The sequence below is a fragment of the Neolamprologus brichardi genome, chromosome 18 (assembly GCF_056152115.1).
Source record: "Neolamprologus brichardi isolate AB-2024 chromosome 18, ASM5615211v1, whole genome shotgun sequence".
NCBI lineage: Eukaryota > Metazoa > Chordata > Actinopteri > Cichliformes > Cichlidae > Neolamprologus > Neolamprologus brichardi.
In genome coordinates this window covers 4,389,426-4,409,886 of record NC_142121.1, presented here as the reverse complement: position 1 = coordinate 4,409,886, position 20,461 = coordinate 4,389,426, and the positions used below count along the sequence as shown (strand labels likewise).

Below are 20,461 nucleotides of genomic sequence, written 5' to 3'. Positions count from 1 at the left end.
GAAAATGGGTTGGCTCAAATTGGCGGACGAGGTCGTGATCAGCCAGCGGCACCGAGACGCAGTCGCAGAAAACCTGATCAGCGCTTTCTTACGTAACAAAATCAAAAATGTAAATGAAAGCAGAGAGAGATGAAGCTTTGAAAAGGGTTGTTAACATTCAAAGCCTTTTGAGTGTTCAAACAGACAAAAAATTCTCCTCAGGGATGGAAAATGCATGCACGTTGTCTCCGTATGAAATCCAAACTTGGCTTTTTTTTCCTTCTCTATCTCCTCCGTGCAGCCGGCGCTCTAGGTAAGCTGACTTTGACCTTGAAAGAGGAAGCTGCAGCGAGCGGGAGAACAGCTAATCGGCGGGTACGAAGCTCTCGCTGTGTGTGTGTGAACAGAGAAAATAAGACACAGTGCTATTGACAGTTTTATAACACTCTTAGCTCCGTGCAAACTCTTCCCTGACACCCAAACGCACACATTATCATTCACATGCATGCTCCTTCACTGGCCAGAACAGGCTAATCTGTTATTTACTGAGGCCCCTGTTCATTTAACAGCAAGAAAGAAGACTAAATGACCTCTGCACAAAGGCAGCTGTCAATACAGCCATGATTGGAAAGCCAGAATTGGGTCTGCTTGGAGTCTTTTCAGCGGGGGGTGGAAAAAAGCCACGAGTCGATATGAGTATATTGTTTAGACAGTGAGAAGATGGGGCATGATGGTGTGAAGGTTTTAAGGGAAAGGCAGCGGTCAATATTGTAGCCTTCGACAGGAGGGACACAAAGGATGTGGGGCCAACAGGGGCCCAACGAGACTCTGAAGAGACCGAGGTGGATCGATGGAAGTTGTTTTGAGTCTGACAGAAAGATTCAGTGGTGAATAGTGACAAAGAAGACGAGGGATAGGAGCTGGAAGTGGTTCTTAAATGATAAAACACACAGCTGCATTAACCAAACAAAGACAGCGCACCATTAGAGGCAGACGAGTGGACAGCTCCCAACACAATGAGCATACTTAAAATCAAAGATGAGATGTCTGAGTTTCGATCTGCCGTCTCAAAACACCACTCTGAAACCAGCTTCATGGAAAAAATAACATGGATGTAAGTCCGAGGTCCGCAATCTCGACCAGAAGGAATCACAAGTGCGTTACTTCAGCCATCAAATTCTCATTTTTTGACGTATAGGACATAACTAAAGACTAAGACTACAGATTTGCGGTTGGGTGGGGCACATGGGATTTTCTGGTTTTTAAATATTTTCTCAGGTCAAGCAGTCTCGACTTTAGACATGGCTGTAGACTTTTAAATCCCTCGGTAGCCCCACCCTAAAGACTAGTAATAAATAACTAGTAAAATCATTTGAAAAATTAGCATTATGTTCGATTCACAAGGACTTGAAACTAGCGACTGAAACCATAAACATGTCAGGAAAGTGTTTACTCGAGTCAGAGATCAAGGCTACGTCCACACGTACCCGGGTATTTTTGAAAACGCAGGTTTTTCTATGCGTTTGCACCTTTCGCCCACACATAAACGGCGTTTTTGGTCACTGAAAACGGAGATTTTTTAAAAACTCCGGCCAGGGTGGATATTTTTGAAAACTCAGTTTTTGCATTTAAGTGTGGACGAGAAAAACGGAGAAAACGGAGAAAACGCAGCGTCAAAGATGTGCGCATTTTTTGACGTCACACTATGCGCCACGTTATTGTTTCGGTGAAATGAATTTCTACAATACTGTTACTGTTAATTGTCTCTGCAGTGTTTAAATGCTTACATATACACACACAGTTACTGTCTCTCCACACATACGACTCGGTTCTGCTTCTATGCCCCAGCTTTGTTTACTTTTTCCCACCAAGGCTTCTAGACTTCTGATTGGCCAACATTTCTGCACGGTTAGGAATATATCGCCACCTGCTGCTTTGGCATGTTCCTAGCAGCGTTTTCCTTCATTTCTGCCTTTACGTGTGGACGTAGCCCAAGTTACAGGTGGGGTCATTTTCTCATAGATTTCTATACATTATGATTTTTTGCAGGATTCGCCCCCTACTGGTCATTAAAAGAATGCAGTTTATTATATGCAAAGTTTTGTGTCCTCATTTGTCTTTAACATAAGTCAGCACGTATCATAAATCCATCCACCAGATTGCTTCCTACAGTAAGGATGAGATGCTCTCATAACCACAAGCCACCTCACAAAACGTCCTTAAAAGCCACTGAAACGTTTTAGTACCTATTTAACTTTCTGGCAAGTGTGATAAATCCTCAGCTTCCTTCATCCAATCTCATTCCCTAATAATTGTTGATCTGTATTTTATATTCTGTTCACAACATCCTCACGCAAACATAATTAATAAGAGCAGATTAGCACCACTTGAGTTCAGGATGTACAATTTCACAGCGTGTCGAGTCTTCCTAACCCCAGGAGTTCAGTATGAGCCGTCCTAATCCTCCCTCTGCTGCTGCGTCCATCCAGCTGCACCGCCACCACGTCACTGCAGCCGATTTAAGACGAAACATGTTAGGCGCCGATCTCAGAGGTCAACTAATACAAACTCGCCGCGCTAAACTAATCCATCCGGCCCGCTGACTTTCCAGCGAGATAACACTTATAATAATGACACAAGCTAAGACTTATCACGGCATGAGTGGAAGCTAATTAATAAAGTCATTATTGAACTTCAAAAACACTCCTGCATGTCAGTAACTTAGACTTTCATTACACTGAGGCAGAAATCTGAGGGTTGAACAATTTAAAGTCCTGTAAAGAAAACGATTAATTCAGACCCTTCAGTGAGGCTCTGTTACGCTGTGGGTTGGGTCCACTACGGTCACTGCAACATCAGTACAGTCATGTTCTGAGTGCCTGTATCCTAACACCTTTAGGGGACTGTGGACCCATGCAAAGCTGGACGGTGAAACCTTCAATAGTGATAAAAAACATGATCAACATAAAGTCAATGGAGCTCATTTCATCCACGTTTTGACAGACAACAAAAAAGGCCAATGATAATGAGAACAGCGCCGTGCTGAACCAATCGTGTGGTTGGAATAAAATCTCAGGAGTAAAAGAAATAAAATGTGATTTTATTTATACCGTTATATTTATCAATATCGACTGATACTAAAAACATTATTGCTATAAGAGTTTTTTCCATATCGACCAGCCGTAGATTCATCCCTACAGTAGAATTAGAGACGCATGCAGACCATACGCTGCATCCAACGACTGGACTTTTTAAACATCTGGCTGTTATTCTTCCACTGTTGCCTTTGAACAAACCAAATTGTTTTATTTCAGTGTCTCTAATGCATTTGCAGTCATTTATGACCGTGCTACATTTGTTTTTAAAACCATTTTCACACATGCACCTGAAATCTGCCAAACATTACCGAAAGGATGTCTAGCTAGTCTTCAACCCGCCAGCTCTCTAGCACAAAGCCTGTGAGATACTAGATTGCACCAGTATGGGAATGGTAAAGATTCTTACTCTGGATGGTATTACCTTGGCCTCCAGTAACACTGTGAGGAACCTTGGAGTCATTTTTGACCAGGACGTGTCCTTCAACGCACATATTAAACAAATATGTAAGACTGCGTTCTTCCATTTGCGCAACATCTCTAAAATTAGAAATATCCTGTCTCAGAGTGACGCTGAAAAACTAGTTCATGCATTTATTACTTCCAGGCTGGACGACTGCAATTCATTATTATCAGGATGTCCAAAAAACTCACTGAAAAGCCTTCAGCTAATCCAAAATGCTGCAGCAAGAGTACTGACAGGGACTAGAAAGAGAGAGCATATTTCTCCTGTTTTGGCTTCCCTTCATTGGCTTCCTGTTAAATCCAGAATTGAATTCAAAATCCTGCTCCTCACATACAAGGTCTTAAATAATCAGGCCCCATCTTATCTTAATGACCTTGTAGTACCATATCACCCTATTAGAGCACTTCGCTCCCACTCTGCAGGCCTACTTGTAGTTCCTAGAGTATTTAAAAGTAGAATGGGAGGCAGAGCCTTCAGTTTTCAGGCCCCTCTTCTGTGGAACCAGCTTCCAGTTTGGATTCGGGAGACAGACACTATCTCTACTTTTAAGATTAGGCTTCAAACTTTCCTTTTTGCTAAAGCATATAGTTAGGGCTGGACCAGGTGACCCTGAATCCTCCCTTAGTTATGCTGCAATAGATGTAGGCTGCCGGGGGATTCCCATGATGCATTGAGTGAATGATGAATTTCATAATGATGAAAAACAGCAGGTCCGCAGCATCGGCAAGAAAAAGCCAATTTAATGATCGACTAACTGTTTAGCTCAGTTTGTATTATCCAAGAGAACAAAATGTGAAATTAAAAAGAGCTCAAACAACAACAAAAATACTCAATGATGCTTATAAAACCTGAAATACCCGAATCTGATAAAGAAGATATAAAAACAGTTTAACATTAATCCTCTTTACAACACTGAGAACTGCTGAGCTGAGAGCTAACAAACTGTGCCACGTTGTACTTTAAAGTGCAAATCATCACCTTATTTCAAATATAGTGGTTTCCCTTCAACCGCTGAACTTAGAAAAACTTTAAGAAGCTGCAGATTTTGTGTACGATACGTCCTTGACAGCTGAATATGCTGTTAGGCACATTCAGCTGTCATCGATAGTAACGAATCCAGCTGCAGTCAGTGAAGCAGCACTTCTGCTGTTTGCTGTTGTTCTGACCTGAGTTTTTACTCTTTTCTGTGGTAGCTTTGAGTTATAGCAGAAAACTTGACCTTGACCTTGACCTTGAGGTCACTTAGTTTCAAACTTGTCTGAGATGTTTAGTAGTTGAACCTGGGATATCAATTTGAAGCTCCCATGTCGCCTCATTCTCGAGTTATCTCATTGACAAACTTGGCTCTCCACACCACCAGCAGAGTAACAACAATACCCCAGCAGCCTCTTTCAGCCGATGGGTAACAAATATGACTTCTCAGCCGAAGTCATAAAAATAACAATAAGCCTACAGGCTACAGATTTGATGACTTTCTTTCCAGCATCACAGCTCAAGACAATATTGTGATTTTTAGCAAAAAATTACTGGAAAAACTGTTTTATCCTAATCATCTTGCTTTCATTATCGGAAGCCAAAATCTTAATTAAAATTAAAATCCAATTAATCTCCGTGCCCTACTGCAGCGCATGTTCAGTTTTCATCTCCGAGTCAGACGCCATAAACTGTCTAAGCAAGTTTTTTGGGAGCTGCAGGGAGTCGCATGTTTCCCCAAATCTTTCCAACAGAGGTGAAGACAGAAACACGAGCACAGAGCCACAGTGGGCACATTATAAATTAACCTGAATTATCCTTCCAGCCGACTCTACTCAGACCAGAGACGCTGTGTGTGTGCGCTTTGATCTGTAGCTTTGGGCTTCATGTTGTGTGTTTGTTTCTGCATAACCCTAAAATAATACATTTCAAGACCAAGTATGAGAGCTCTTCATCGTGTTGCCCGTCACATGTTCATCTACGCTCCTTTCAAGTATTACAAGTCACTCTGGGAAATCTGCCAGACATGAAAGAGCTGACGGCTGATTTATAAAATACATTTCGTAGCTAATTGCTGATGTGAGGAGCTAATTCTGACATGAGATGTGCACAGCACTCGAGAGCATTTCACACTCATCTTAAAAGAAATACGTCAAGTCAAAAGAAAACACATCTGTGTGACGTTTTCATCAGACCGATCATAATCACAGGCAGTTAAACTGACTGAATAATCCACCTCAGGTGAGAGCGTCTCCCTACAGAGTGACATGTTTTTGCTTCTTTGCTGTTTGTTGTTGCTCCTCACTAAACACCTCGAGAAAACACACTTTCTTTTTATTGTGAAGGCCAAAAGCAGGACGCTGGGTGAGGACATCACTGAGGAGGCCTTTCAGTGTCACACACTGAATCTTTGTGCACTTCTGCTTCTTTTGTTGACATTTTGAAGGTAAATTCATTTTACATTGAAGAAAACACAAAATGTTACGATTTCTGCTCATGTTCACTTAAACATGATAACACATTACATGAAATTTCCAAAAGCTACGAAAAATATATTCAATACAGCATCTTTCAGACTTTTAAACAGCTGGTTCCTAAAATAAAGCGTTATTATGATTAGTCAATGTTATAAAAACAAAAATCATATTATTTGCAGTATAGCAACATGACTCCTGGACTGACACAAAGGTTTCTAAGAACAACAAGTATGTAAATTATGCTGTTCTTACTTTATGACAGTTCTCCATAAAAATTATTCCCATTTACAAATCCAAAGCGAGAGACTTTAAGCTCTGTGTTCTGCTTTTCCTGGTTTTCTGTCATTTATAAACTGTTCCAATGATGGATATTAAATAGGGGTGCAACGATACACAAAATTCACAGTTCGGTTCAGTTCGATACTTTGGTGTCACGGTTCGATATTTTTTCGATACAAAAAAATGTTCATGCCTTTTTAATTTATCATTTATTAAAATTATAAATATATATTTTAACTCAAAAGTACAGTTTTTAAATTTAATGTTGCTGAAACAACAAAATAATAAAAATAAATCTATCTGATGGAGAAATCACTCATCTTTGGAAAAGAGAGTTTATTACAGAGAAATGTCTCTTTCCAAAATAAAAGCTCTACTATACGCTTCTTCTGGGCTATATTCTCAGCAGCATATTAAACATATCAGGTCCCCATAAGGAGAATCATGTGCTAACGGCTGTCTAAATGACTCGGGTAAAGTTTGTAGCATGCGTGCTTGTTGTTTTTGTCTGCTTCCACTTGTCTTTGCACGAGGATGATGTCGGAGTAAATGTGCAGTCATATTCGTTGTGTTCCCACTAGTGCTGTCAGCGTTAATCTGAAATGACGTTAACGCCACAACACGGCAAATCTCCGTTAACGAGCTACTGCGGATCGCCCTGTGCGGGGTTGGACAGCGTCAACACGTTAACGAGCTAACTGCGCTAACGCACTAGTTCCCACAAATTGAGCATTGCGTGGCACATCCAACATATTGTTTTACTTTTGTCCATGACGCGCTTACCTTCAGGGTCATACGTCACATGAAAACCAAAATAGTTCCAAACGCCAGATCTGAATGAGGGTGGGGGAGGTTCAATTTGCCATGTTGCAACGAGAACTTAACTTCTGTCTCGCTAGCTTGCGCTGCGCTCAGTGGATCTGCACTCGACAGTGTAGCCTAGGCGGAGTAGTCGAACGCAGATCCACTGAGCGCTCAACACAGACAGCATCGTCAGAATAAAAGTTGATAAAATAAATAAAAAATGTTGTATTGTTCATACATATGCGTACCGAACCGAAAGCACTGTATCGAACGGTTCAATATCGATACGAGTATCGTTGCACCCCTAATATTAAACAAAGTTTCAAATAACGAGGAAACTGAATCAAAGTGAGCAAAAACAAGAAGCTCAGGATTCAGACTTTTTTTACTCTTGCCTCTTTATGATGTCACACTGAATGGATGTCCCTAATATGATGGGAGCCAATCAGAAATGTTGATCTAGCGGGAGGGTGATGTCCACGAATGGACAAAATAGGCCTAGAAACGAGCAGAGCAGGTCGTCTGTAAACCGAAACCAACAGTTCAGGGTCGTCTGCAGGACGTGGAAGAAAACCTCTGACCAACCCAACAATTTATCTCCGCGCTCACACGACAATCCTCCGACTCTGTTAGCACCAAACAAACCACGCTGTCAGAATTCAACTGATGAATAACGACGTTGACTTGAAGTGCACAGCGCCGCTTTTATGATCACTTCAAAACACTTTCACTCGTGACAGCAAACACGAAGAAAACAAAGCACAAACTGCATTTAAAAGCTTTTTTTAACTGAACACACAAAGTGCTGCAATACAAACCACATTCACTTCTTCACACTGCATTTATTAGAGTAGAAATACAGCACATCGTCGTAGAGATGTAAGGGCCAGTTTCTGAATGAAATCATTGGCTTTCTGATTAATGGAAAACACTCTCTATACCTCCTGAGCTTTTCAACGAGATAAAAGAAAAAGGGAGTCAAATATTTTTAGTGTGCAAACCATGCAGTGAAAGGTTTAACTTGCAATTATATCATTTCAGCACATTACTGTGGATTACTGCAGGGGTTAGCACTTGGTCGCCAGTACCAGGACACACTCGCTGACTGCTTTGCATCAATTCATAAAATCCCTAAACTTAAAAAAGAAAGTTATCCCTTTGAATGCATAAACCTCAAAATAACCATTTAATCCTGCCAAAGAGGTTCAAGAAGCTTCAGTGGTTCAGATTATCTGTCTGACTGTTTGTTAGCAGGATTACGCAAACGTTATGGACAGATTTCTGTACGTTTTCACCAAAATTACGATTGATTTCATTTGGGAGTCAAACTGGAGCCTGGACATTTTGGACCCAGCTTTGATATTTGAAGGTTTTTGACTGTATAGGTCACAACAAACAAATAAGTAACTGATTTGAAATTTCCAAAAGCAGAACGGGAGGCAGGCTCCGCTCCTGTGGAAGCAGCTTCCCGTTTGGGTTCAGAAGACACCCTGTCTACTTTTAAGATGCAAACTTTTAATTAAATTCAATTAAATTGGTTCAACTTTATTTATAACACGACAAATCACAACAACATTCGCCTCAAGATACTTTATATTGTAAGGTAAAGACCCTGCAATATTAGAAAGAAAATCCCAACAATCAGTCAGCCCCCTATGAGCAAGCACTTGGGAAAAAGTGGGGAAAAAGAATTCCCTTTTAAGAGGAAGAAACCTCCGACAGAACAGAGGCACCTAGTTTTACCTGCCTATGATTAATACTTCTGTTTATTGTTTGTTTGTAGAGTCTTTACCTTATAATACGAACAACTGTAAACTAACACAAACTGAACTGAAATAGAATTTAAGTTTCAGTCTGTAAACCGAGAGTAAAGCAAAGATTCCACAAAACGAGCTGAGAAATCAAATAGTTGAGCTGTAACATCTCCCTCCTCGAGGGAAAGTTCAACGACAGGCCACTAATGGACTACAGCAACATGCCGCTCCCTCTCTCGCCATCAATCAGATACTAAGTAGCAACAAAACTGCTCAGAATCGTGTTCTGCTTCATTAGCTTGCGTTGTTTACTTCCACATCTGATGATCAGCTCTTCAGTCGATGTTGACAGACTGCTGCGGTTATTTGAAGCTTTCTGAGAGCTCTGTGTTCATTTCTTGGTGCTTTCAGGGGCTCAGATATATATGATGATGGTGCCATAAGACAGTCTGACAATCAAAGGCAAGCACATTTAGAAATATCACCCTCTCGGCTGTTCACCTGCACACTTTCATATGAAGCATCTGACTCTAAAAGATCTCCTGGAATTTGATGCATTTTACCAAAAAAGATTTAAGTTATTGTTTTCACCAGCAGGGGGCGCTAAACCTGTGTGGAGCTCAGCTGCATTTCAGGTCCTCCTTTGTGTGTGTGTCTGTGTGTGTTGGACAGCTCCTGGTGCTGAAACCTGCAGCAGTCTGAGGCAGTCACAGCAGGCTGCTGTCACAAACTGACGCATTTCATTATTAAAACACGAAAAAATCAAACCACCTGAGCCAGAGTCGGGGAAGCACAGGCGACACAAAACATCTCAGGTAAATTCACACCTGGTCGTGGAGTCTACGACTGTAATTGTGCGCTCTAAAAAACGGGGAAACACGTGCCAGCTGCACATAAACCGACTGTAGGTTTGGAAAGTGAAACATCATCTCACAGCTGAGAGATCCGGTAAATATCAGCACCGGTACCAGCGCTCCGTAAAAAGATAAAGTTTCAGGGAGGAGAAAGAGGAAGATAAAGCAGCTGCTTCGGGCAAACGAAGGAAGACAGAGCAGAGGAATGGAGGAGACGTGAAAGCAGGGTATGTCGAAGGCTCACCTGGTTGCTGGAGAGCTGCACATTCTTGGAGATGAGCAGCTGGACCAGGATGTGAAGCCCCGAGGTGAACAGGCCGGCCAGGATGGCCCAGGTGAGCGGCAGCGGCAGCATGCTGTAGGTGGCGAACAGAGTGAAGAGAACGTACCCCACCCCGTCGCCCAGCAGCCCGTAGCCCAGCCCTGCCGCCAGGATCTGCGTGGCCATTGCCACCCAGGTGACCACGCCGCTGTACTGCAGGTAGCTGTGCGACGTGGTGTCCTTTCGCACCACCACTAAGGCACAAATAACAACTTCGATGCCCGTGAAGAAGCCCAGCAGCGTCCCCTTGATGGGGTCCATGGGGATGGAGGCCAGGGTGAGGTGCAGCACCAGCAGGGTGAGCTTGGTCACCACGTCCAGGATGTTCATCACCACCACCGACTTGCGCCTTTGGCCCAGGAAGTAGCGCTGGTACAGCCGCTCCAGGTCGCGGGACTTGAAGGAGTTGCGCAGCGTGGGGAAGATCACGCCCCGATAAGTGTAGCCCCAGTTCAGGAAGAAGTCTGAGTTGCTCGGCGCGCAGTCGATCTGCAGGAAGCCCAGGTCGCTGCTGGCGCGCTCCGGGAACACTTTGGTCCCGCCGTTGTTGTGCCGGTCTCCCACCGACGTCCGCCCTGCCGACTGCTTCCGCGCCCCTTGGCTCGGGTCGTAGGGCTCGTCCGGCCCGATGCCCTTCACCCCTACCCCGCCCTGCTCGTGGATGAAGCGCTGCTCGGTGATGTGCCGCACCGCGTTCTGCCACAGCAGCCGTTTGGGTCGCGCGCTGCCGCTGCTGTTGCTGTTGTTGCTGCTGCTCGGGGTCTTGTTGATGGTGTACAGCTCCTCGCTCGCGCTGGAGCACCGGACCTCTGACAGCTCCATGGCAGCTGCCGCCGCGCGCGCTGGTCCCGTTTGTCTGTGTGTGTCTTCGCCGCACTGATTACAGGCTCGTAACCCACCCTTCCCGCGCGTTAAGGAGCTCGGCGATTTTGGGGGAGACAACGTCCTCTCGTGCGCACTGAACCGGGGGCGCGTGCTTCTCTCTTGGGTTGGAGGTCATTGTCGCGCGAACGATTTCAAAAACGAAAAAAACCCGCACAGAAATCCTACTGGAAAGGAAAAACATCTCCAAGATGAACCGCGCGCATCGTCAGAAGCGTCTCAAAACAACAATAACAACAACAAAACAACAACAATCACCGGGTGGCGTGTCCAAGCTCGAGCCACCATCCGTCCGCACCATCAGGGTGCCGCGGCAATCCAGGAGCGGGAAAAACGAGGCGGGGACACGAGGAGTGCACGCGGCACAGAGACCAGATTTCCAAATGGCTCGTGCGTCGTTGGCACAGCTCGGTCCGCTTTACCGTGCCATGGCTGTCCTATCTGCGCCTGCAGCACGAATATTCACATTAATTCCAGTCTTCTGTCTTCACACACACACGCGCGCGCACACAGATCCAGACAGCGGTGAGGTCAGCAACTCAGAGAGGCGCAAAAAAACACGAAAAAACATCCAAAAATCTTGTTCTCTTAGAAACTCGGCGACGACTCAGAAATATCAACTTGTTGTTGCGCGCGAGGCTCCAGATCAAAGTCGAGAGCGCGAGCCACTCAACCCTCCTCAGGCCTCCCCATCGAAACGGGGGAGGGGGGGTGGATGCAACACCTGGCTGTGAGATCTGAGAGAGCCGCCCTCCGTCACAATCCTACCCGCTTCTCTCTGAGAGGACGGCGCGCGAGACGGAGAGCGTCTCCATGGGAAGCGTCCAGTAAATAATGCCTTCTGCCTCCGCGTGCTGTGCGCGCGAGGCTGACAGAGAGCGAAGCCTCCTTCCTCCTCCTCCTCCAGTTCCTCGTCCTCCCGCGAGCCGTCTCTCTCCGCGTGAGACCTCCCGGGTTTGGCTCTTTCTCCTTCTCCTCCTCTTACTCCTCCTCCGCTGTTTTTTTTAAAGGGCGTGCAGTAGCACCCGCGTGGAGTTGATTTGCAGAGAGCGGGAGACTGGTCAGCGAGTGGCACCGGGGAGCGAGCTTGTCAGCTACGCTCCAGTTTGACGTCACACCTCCGCGCGCGCGCGTGTGTGTGCGCTCCCCTCGTCTTAACCGTCCCTATCATCCCACGCTCTTCTCCTCCTTTGTCTTTTCTCCTTTCTTTTTTCCTTTCTCCCCCCTCCATTGTCTGCCCCCCTCCTTTTACTCTCTCTCTCTTCTTAGCTGCCCAAATTTGGGATTAAACGGTGTCGCTTAAGCACAGCCTACACACTGTTTATGATTTTCCTGGGCTGCTCTGTAGCTTCCTATTATCCTCTGTCATATTTACATACTGCTGCAGTGGAGGAGGCTCGTTTTAGTCCAAGCCTCAACCTCCAGGGCTGTAAAATGAAGCCAGTGCAGAAGTGGACTGCAGTTCCTCTTACGGCCACATGGGGCTGGATCCCAAAGTGAGTCGATCCCCACTGACTCCCATGTTAAAATACCCATTGTTACAGCTAAAGTAACCATATTTACAGCAGGCTACAAAATACACTGTAGTACGTGTAACTAAGTTCACCCTTTATAAAAACCAAACGGGGCTAGAATCTGTTTAAAACTCACTCATTTGGATTCAGGAGTATCTTTCGTCACCTCCACTAACTGAAGCCACTGACCGTAGTTTCTTGGGCATTTTAAGTGCAGCTATCTGTCAAATATTACAGCGTGCTGTCTTGATCCATGTTCAATCATCCAGGTAAGGAAATCCCAAAAACTTGATTGTTTTCATCTGGACGTTTTGGTTTTCAGTGGGAGAAACGTTTCTTCACTCATCCACGTGACTTCTTCAGTCTCAGATGACTGCAGGTTTCCCCGGCTCTTTAAACAGGACTGAAACTAGCACCACTGGCACAGACCTCACATCCTCAATGGCTGATCATTGAGCCTGCTATGGGGCACAGACAAAACAGACAAGAGTTGGTAGATTTAAATGATTTACTGAAAGAAACATGAATGTGAATTGGCTGTAGCTCAAGAAGTAGAGCAGGTCATCTACTGATCGGAAGGTTGGTGGTTTGATACCTGGCTCCCCCAGTCTGGATGACAAATATCCTTGGGCAAGATACCTGAACATGAGACAAGGATAATGGTGGTGCAGAGGCAAGTGATGTTTTAACTGCCATAAATGTCAATATGCTTAATTTATTGTGTTTATGTATTTTATTTATTTCCTTTACTTATTGTTGTTCCTTTAGGGGTAGGAACTAAGTTACATTCTGTGTTGTGCACAGGCCTCTTAAAGTGATGCAAAGGGCAGTCAAGAAAGCATGGCCCTTTCTCAATTCTCAAGTACACGAGTACGGACTCGCGATTTGTACAATTGGAACACCAGCGTACTTGATGATGTCACAGGTCCGGAGTTTTTACTGCCGTCCTTAATTTAACTGTGAGTAATATGTTATGAAGCTTAACTTTAATCACAACCAAACCGGTTTACTCAGGAACAAATAAAACACTGAAATAAACCAAACATTAACATTTAGAAGTGATCTAAGTGACTTATATATCATGTTTAACCTCAGTAGTGAAATCTCTATTAATAAAAATAGTGTACGTGTACATACGTGTACATACCTTAATAAAAACAAGCAGGTGAGATGTTAGAACGCTTTTATTTTTATTTTAGTGGACACTCAATACAATAGACAGCTTTTGGGGTTTGTTTAACCTGAGTAGCAAAACGACCGCGGGGGGGTTGAAAACGATGTGCCGGGAGTCCGCTGTTCTCGCTGGCTGTAATAATCCTCGACCTCACTGTCTGCTATGGAGCTGGCGGGTCACAGACGTCTCCGAAAACGTCGGAGCTCGTTTGGAAATATACGATATCTTGATAAACTGAGCAGATATTTGAAGTTTACACAGCTACATTCTCGCTTGAAAAGAACTTAAAAGTTTATTTTGTGACCCAGAAAGAGTAATATTTAAACGTTTTTAGCCCCGCTCGTCCGCCATTGCCGCGTTTGAGTTTTGGACGAAATGCATTCTGGGATATTTAGCTGTACCAAGTCCACACAAGTCACCACCGATGCATGCTCGATAAAACGGGCGGAGCGAGAACACATCCGGGACTTTTTCGCGTTCTCGGCTTGATGCGTACTTCGAATTGGAACAGTACTTGGTCTCCGACTGATGACGTATCACGAGTACACGAGAACGCAAGTACGCACAAGTACGCATATTGAGAAAGGCCCCATGTGCAAAGAAGCTAAGTCACAAATCCATCTTTGAATGAAGAACCGTGGTGTCATGTATTACCTGGAGGGAATGATAGGCGTAAATCAAAAAATTAATCTTCAGTGCCCGTTTGCAAACACCAGGATACACAAAGTCCAATGAACTTCACAGGATAAAACAAACTTGAGTACAAGAAACTTAAGGAAGCCCAAACAGGGAACTCGACAAAGGGAAAGACAAAATCAACTATGTAGCAGGGAGTGATTACACAGTTACACACTGGTGTGAACCAGGCACTGACAAAAGAGCGAGGACACACACAGGAAGTAAAGACAAACAAGGAAAGCAGCCACAAAAATACTCTAGAACCAAATAAGAATCTGGTAATTTACCTCTCCTGCGCTCTGCCTCAGGTCTAAAACTCTCCCCGTGTTACCTGGCAGACTCACCTGGCCTCCAGCCTCTGCTGAAACCAGACTCCAGTCTGCAATGATCAAGCTCCTGTCTGTGCATCATAATAAACCTTTTTAACTAACTTCCTATCACTGCCACTTTTAGACCTCTCCGTCATACCACATGACCTTCATCAGAGTCTGCATGAGTGAAACTGACATAAAGCTTATGAAATAACACAAAGAGCCCAAAAATCCCATTAAACTCACCATTCAGCTGTGACTCCTCATCGCTTTCTGATCACTGAAGTACTTTTGATCTTGATGGCGTCTCCTGAACTATGCTCAGAGTTCCTTCAGCTCTACTGAACCCGGCTTCATTTATGAAGCTTGAAATGTTTTTTGAGGATTTACAGTACAATTATCTGACAAATACACAGCTTGCTTGTACGGTTAATATACCACAACCCTGTGGAAGAAGTCTGTGGATCAGTTTTAGCGAGTGAAATTCCCGCATGTTGTTATTCTGTCACTTACCTGTCACTTGGCAGGTATCTGCAGGTGTTTGTACCTCTACAGTTTGCTAACCAAGCTAGCTATCTTTAGCTAACTACAAATTGGTATCATCAAGGCAAGTTTATTTATATACAGTGTTGAGAAGGTTACTTTTAAAATGTATTCCATTACAGAATACATGCCCCACTCAATGAGAGTAACGTAACGGAATACTTTGGATTACTTAATATATTATCATGCTGTTTACAACTACATGAATGTACTATTGCTGTGATTTATTACTGTTACTGAAGGTCCGCGGCTCCGAACCGTAGTAAAGGGACCTCTGGCTAATACGGTGGGTTCTGTGTCGGGCTCGTAGCTGAAAACTAGCTTTACTTTGTTGTCTGGGTCAAGTTTGCTAGCAGAGACAGAGAGAGGCGTTGAAAGGCTGCTCCAACAGAACTTATTGTTTTTGGAGGAAAACACGAACACGGTGTACAGTCGAGTCTTAATAGCTTACTTACAACTGGGCTCGTCAGGCTCTCTTCTTGGCTGCAGTGGTTATTATTATATTTACATGCTTCCAGCTCCCGTTTTTGCTCGATGACAGCTCGTACTTTTCCTTTTTCTCCCTCCCTCGCTCACAGACACATAACGGGTATGGCAGTCCATTCTCCCTGCAGCACGGACTACACTGCCCATGATGCTACATTCTTTAGAGCTATACCTGTAGCATTCTGCCTGTTAGCTTAGCACAACAACAACAACAGGCGCTCTCTCACCCAGGAAACACGCAGAGAGAGAGCGGCACCCTGTAACCATGGCAACCGTAACGCTGCCGCCTGGAACAACAGAACGTAGCTGTCAAACAAAACCCAAACAGTCCTGACCGCCACAATATGAAACAGGGAAGTACCGCCGTGTAATCCATTTATTTCAACAAAGTAACTGTATTCTAAATACCACCTTTTTAAACGGTAACTGTAACGGAATACAGTTACTCATATTTTGTATTTTAAATACGTAACGGCGGTACATGTATTCCGTTACTCCCCAACACTGTCTGTCATTGTGTGGTTATGTGGTTTAGTTTTAACTTAAATGAAATTTCCATCATATTTTGACTCTGCTTATTATTCAGCGATTCATTTCCCTTGTAGTTATTAAGTAAACAGAATTTACTCGCTCAGATTGTGAACGAGCAGAGATGCAGTATTTAGTGTTTCCTCTGATGTTCGGCTTCATTTGTATGCCGCAGCTCGTCTTCGTGCAGACGTGGGAACTGCAGATTTACATTATTAGTCTTGTTTTAATCCCTTTCAGTTCTGACGCCTACTTCTGAGGACAAATAAAGGACACGTTGAACAGTGGCCGGCTCTCACTGGCACTCGATATCATTTGGTGAGATTCTGTTTGAGGAAGGATTTCAGTAATTCTCCTTTCCTGGGGAAAAAAGAAGCCAGTGTAGAGACAAGGCAGGCGAGGGGAGGGTAAAAATAGACTGAATAGCAATGAGGCAACTTTTCTCCTGCCCCGAGCCATGTGTGAGTCAAAGTGGGGTTTGCTTCTCCTCATAAGGACCCCGTGCAGCTCCTGGAGGTTTAGCGGGGAGTAATTTCACCCAATCTGATCGTGGTCCGGCGAGCCTGCTTCTCTCGGATAAGGACAAGTGGGACGAGATATTCACACACAGCAGGAGACCACGGGGTCTCCAGCGTGCTCATTTCCCTCCCCAATACTCTGACTACTTTTTGGGCATTTTCACGACATTATGACTTAATCTGAATTAATCTCACTTTAACAAGCGTCCCCTTGGCAAGACAATGAGTAGCGATGTGCGGAGGATGACTGTCAAAACATCTCTGGGGAGTTCTTTCATAATTAATTTGAAGCTTGTGATTAACATGCGAGGGCCTCCCAGGCTCAGATTAGATTCATTCTCAAGTTATATTATGGACGTTTTACTTCATATCGGAGCAGATTTGAATGAGCCTCAGATTAAAGGTGACTAATATCATCAAGCAGGAGTTTGTGGTTTGTGGTGCGTTTATTTGTTTGATGGTTTTCTTCCATGTTTTTTAATGGCTGCACCTTCCTTGTTCATCTCCATGCTTTAACCACTCCCTGGTTATTTTAGTAGTGTTTTGTGTGTTTTGGCTGGTTCTTCTTCCTGCCTTTTACCAATTCCCTGTATTGTCCTTGTTTGCTCTGCACTCGTCGCCTCCATCTGTGTCTTACTGCTTGAACGTGCTTCTCTATCCTAAGCTGTTTGCTAGCTGGTGGAGGTCTCTCCTTTGACATTTTTTGGTCGTTTTCTCCACTTTTGTTTGCCAGTTTTAGTTTTTCGGCCGAGCATGAAGTGAATTTTAGAGGAGATTACATGCAAACATAATGGGAGGTAGGTGGGGTGGCAGAAATGAGAAGGCTTCCACCCACAAGTCAAGAGTTTGCATCCCATCAAAGCTCCACTTTCTAGTTTTACTTTGGTTTTTCATTTTTGGTTGTAGAAAGATATTCTGAGTTTGTCCCCCAAATTCTCTAACAGCCCCTGACTGAGGGAAAAAGGGGGGAAACATAGAAAAGGGGGGAAAGAGCCCAGAGTCACAAATCACAGTGTGATGGTTTTTTGTCTGAAAATCAAATCAATGAAATCCTGAAAACCAAGGGACAAAAAGAAAATCTCAAACAGGGTTTAATATAGACCAGTGATGGGACCTCAGAGGGTTAATGAACCATATAACACATAAATGCTATTTGTAGAGTCTTTTTATTATATTCTCTGCTTGAATATGGACCATCAGTAAAAGCATAAACATCATAAAAACGCTCCATGTAAACACCTGACTCATAAAATTTCAGGGATTAAGCCTGGTTAAATCCTGGCTGCGCTCTTACCGGGGACGCCGTCCGTGTTTTTGTAGATGTGCTTTGGAATGCAGTTTTATTTGTTTCTCAAAAAGGCGACTTTCAATTTGCTCTTCAGAAAATGAGTTTATTTATTAATACAAAGTCACAAAGGCAAGGCAAGTTTATTTGTATAGCACAATTCAACAACAAGGTGATTCAAAGTGCTTTACAGATATATTAGAAACAAAAACAATGATTTAAAATTGATTAAAACAAGCTAACTAACTAACTAACTAACAAACAAACAAACAAACAAACAAACAAACAAATCAGTATATAAAATCAAAAATCAAAACAGATAAAATCAGAACAGTAGATAAAATCAGTAGTTAAAATTAGGGATACACCAATACCGATACTGGTATCGATATCGATACCTGCCCCGATACCGATACCTGCCCCGATACCAATACCGATACTGGTATCGGGTATCGGGGCCGATACTGTAAAATGTGTGTGTACTCATACTCGTAAAAGTTAACCGATACCAACTTATTTCATTAATCAGAGGGTGGCTTGTCATTTCTGTTGTAGTTTTTTAGATTGGCCTCTAGGGGGGCATCCTGCGCTAAACAGGCACAGGGTTTAGGCGAGTGAGACTGGTGGCTCCAGATAAAAAAGAGAAACTGGAGGCTGCTGTAGCTAGGCTAAACAAAATGTCAGCAGTGTGGAACAGCCAACTTTAACTCAGGTTTTGGAAAAGCGAAGAAAAATGTCAAGAGAAAATCCACGGGCAGTTAAAATAACAGAGGCTCGACTCATTTTATCGCTCTGGATGACCAGCCAATGCCGGTTGTGGAAAATCAGGGAGTTTTGAAATTTAAGCTTAAGTGTGGATTTGGTTCTTTATTCAAATGCAGCTGAGAACAGGTGAGTCTTCAACCTGGATTTAAATAAACTGAGTGTTTCAGCTGATCTGAGGCTTTCTGGGAGTTTCATAAAAGCTGAATGTGGCTTCTCTGTGTGTGGTTCTGACTCTGGGAACTGATAAAAGACAGGATCCAGATGACCTGAGGGATCTGGAAGGTTCAAACTGGGTCAAAGATTAGGAGCTGCTAATCCACCGAAGGAGCGGGCGTTGAAACACGAACGTGCCAAAGCGAGATCGCCATCAGAAGGAGAGAAAGTGTGCACGTAGCTGCAGAGCGTGACCTCTGAACCCTGACACTGCAGCCTGATCGTGCTTCGGGAGCTCCTTGTTCACAGAGCAACATTCTTAAATCTGACGCTAAGTGTTGGTGTGGCTGTAACTGATTATTCAGTGCTCATTTACAAACACTGCAGACATTTCAAATGTCAAACCTGCCTCCATGTGACTTCCTAATTTCACATTTCACGCTGATCCTGTCAAAGAGAGCCCAAACACAAACAGCGTGCCCCCAATTGAACGATTACTTTTGTATTTGTGAAGTTTTGGACGTGATAATTGTCGGTGTTTCTTCTTTTAAAGGTAATGCATTCGCCCCTGAAAGCCATTAACTAAAGCATGTTTAATTGCTTTATGTTAATGCGCTGTCATGAAAATCAGGTGCTGATGCGAGTCTAGGCCATTTAAAGCAAAACCCTTCATTTACTTTCCCGCTGCCACATTAGAGCACGCATACATCACCGCGTCCGTCAAAGTGTCACCGTTCCCTCGAAATTAAGCTGTTTGCCATTTCGCCCAGACCCGCTCATTTCAGGGTGCCGACGCCCTGACGGCTCCACAGGGTCACGCGTGACAGCTCATCAATTGCACGGGGCCATAATTTGAGGTTTCAATGATGAGATGACAGGAAGTGAGGGACGCCTGGATGTGTCCTTTCCCCGAGACATCAGCTGATGATGTGCCAAGGCTGCGCTTCCTGCACCGGCCGAGCCCCACGGATAGCTCCAGAGCGAAAATAGGTCCTACCTTGAATAATGGAGGGAGACATGGGAAGGTTTTTAGCTCTGCAGGAGTTTTTATTCTCATCATTCATCTCTGCTGGAGGTTACAACCTGCCCTGAGCAGAAAGTCTTTCTTTCTTGTTGTATTTTGTTTAATTTGAGGTCCAACGTTTTGTCTATGATTCATAAAGGACTGCAGACATATTTCCAATTAAGGAAGCACTTAGTATAAACACAGCTGGTGGTTAATGTTTGTTTTTAGGCGATGGATGAGCCCGCTGTGAGCACTCCTAACATTTGTACAGTCCAAGTTGAAAAGATAAAAAGATTTGCTCTTTAAGGAAAAATTATGCAAGAGGCAGAGCTAAGTCAAACATCCAATCTAGAGGTCATAAACTGGCGATCGCAGAGCCCAGACAAGATGCAGGGAAAGGAAAAAACAGGCTGCATCCATATTTAAACAAAAAGAGACAAACTGGGACTGCGATAAACTGAGCAGCAGAATCGATGGCTGAAAAAATAAGCTAAAAACTGGATGCAGTTCCTCTAACGCCCATGTTCAAATGTACAACTTATTGCAGACATAAACATATTAACAGCCTATAAAAAGAAGAAGAAGAAGAAGAGGAGCCCGGGGAAAGCAGAGGAA

General features: G+C 43.9%; 1 protein-coding gene across 2 annotated transcripts in view; it reads right to left on the bottom strand.

The window, feature by feature from the left end:
- The window catches only part of adcy8 (adenylate cyclase 8 (brain)), a 151,510-nt gene extending 139,514 nt beyond the window's left edge, over nucleotides 1-11,996 (bottom strand). For both annotated transcript variants that reach the window (XM_087831364.1, XM_087831365.1), the window contains exon 1: nucleotides 9,926-11,996. In XM_087831364.1, coding sequence (XP_087687490.1) covers nucleotides 9,926-10,825 — 900 coding nt within the window. In that variant the 5' untranslated portion in view covers nucleotides 10,826-11,996. The remainder of the gene's footprint in view (nucleotides 1-9,925) is intronic.
- Between the last annotated feature and the right edge of the window lie 8,465 nt (nucleotides 11,997-20,461).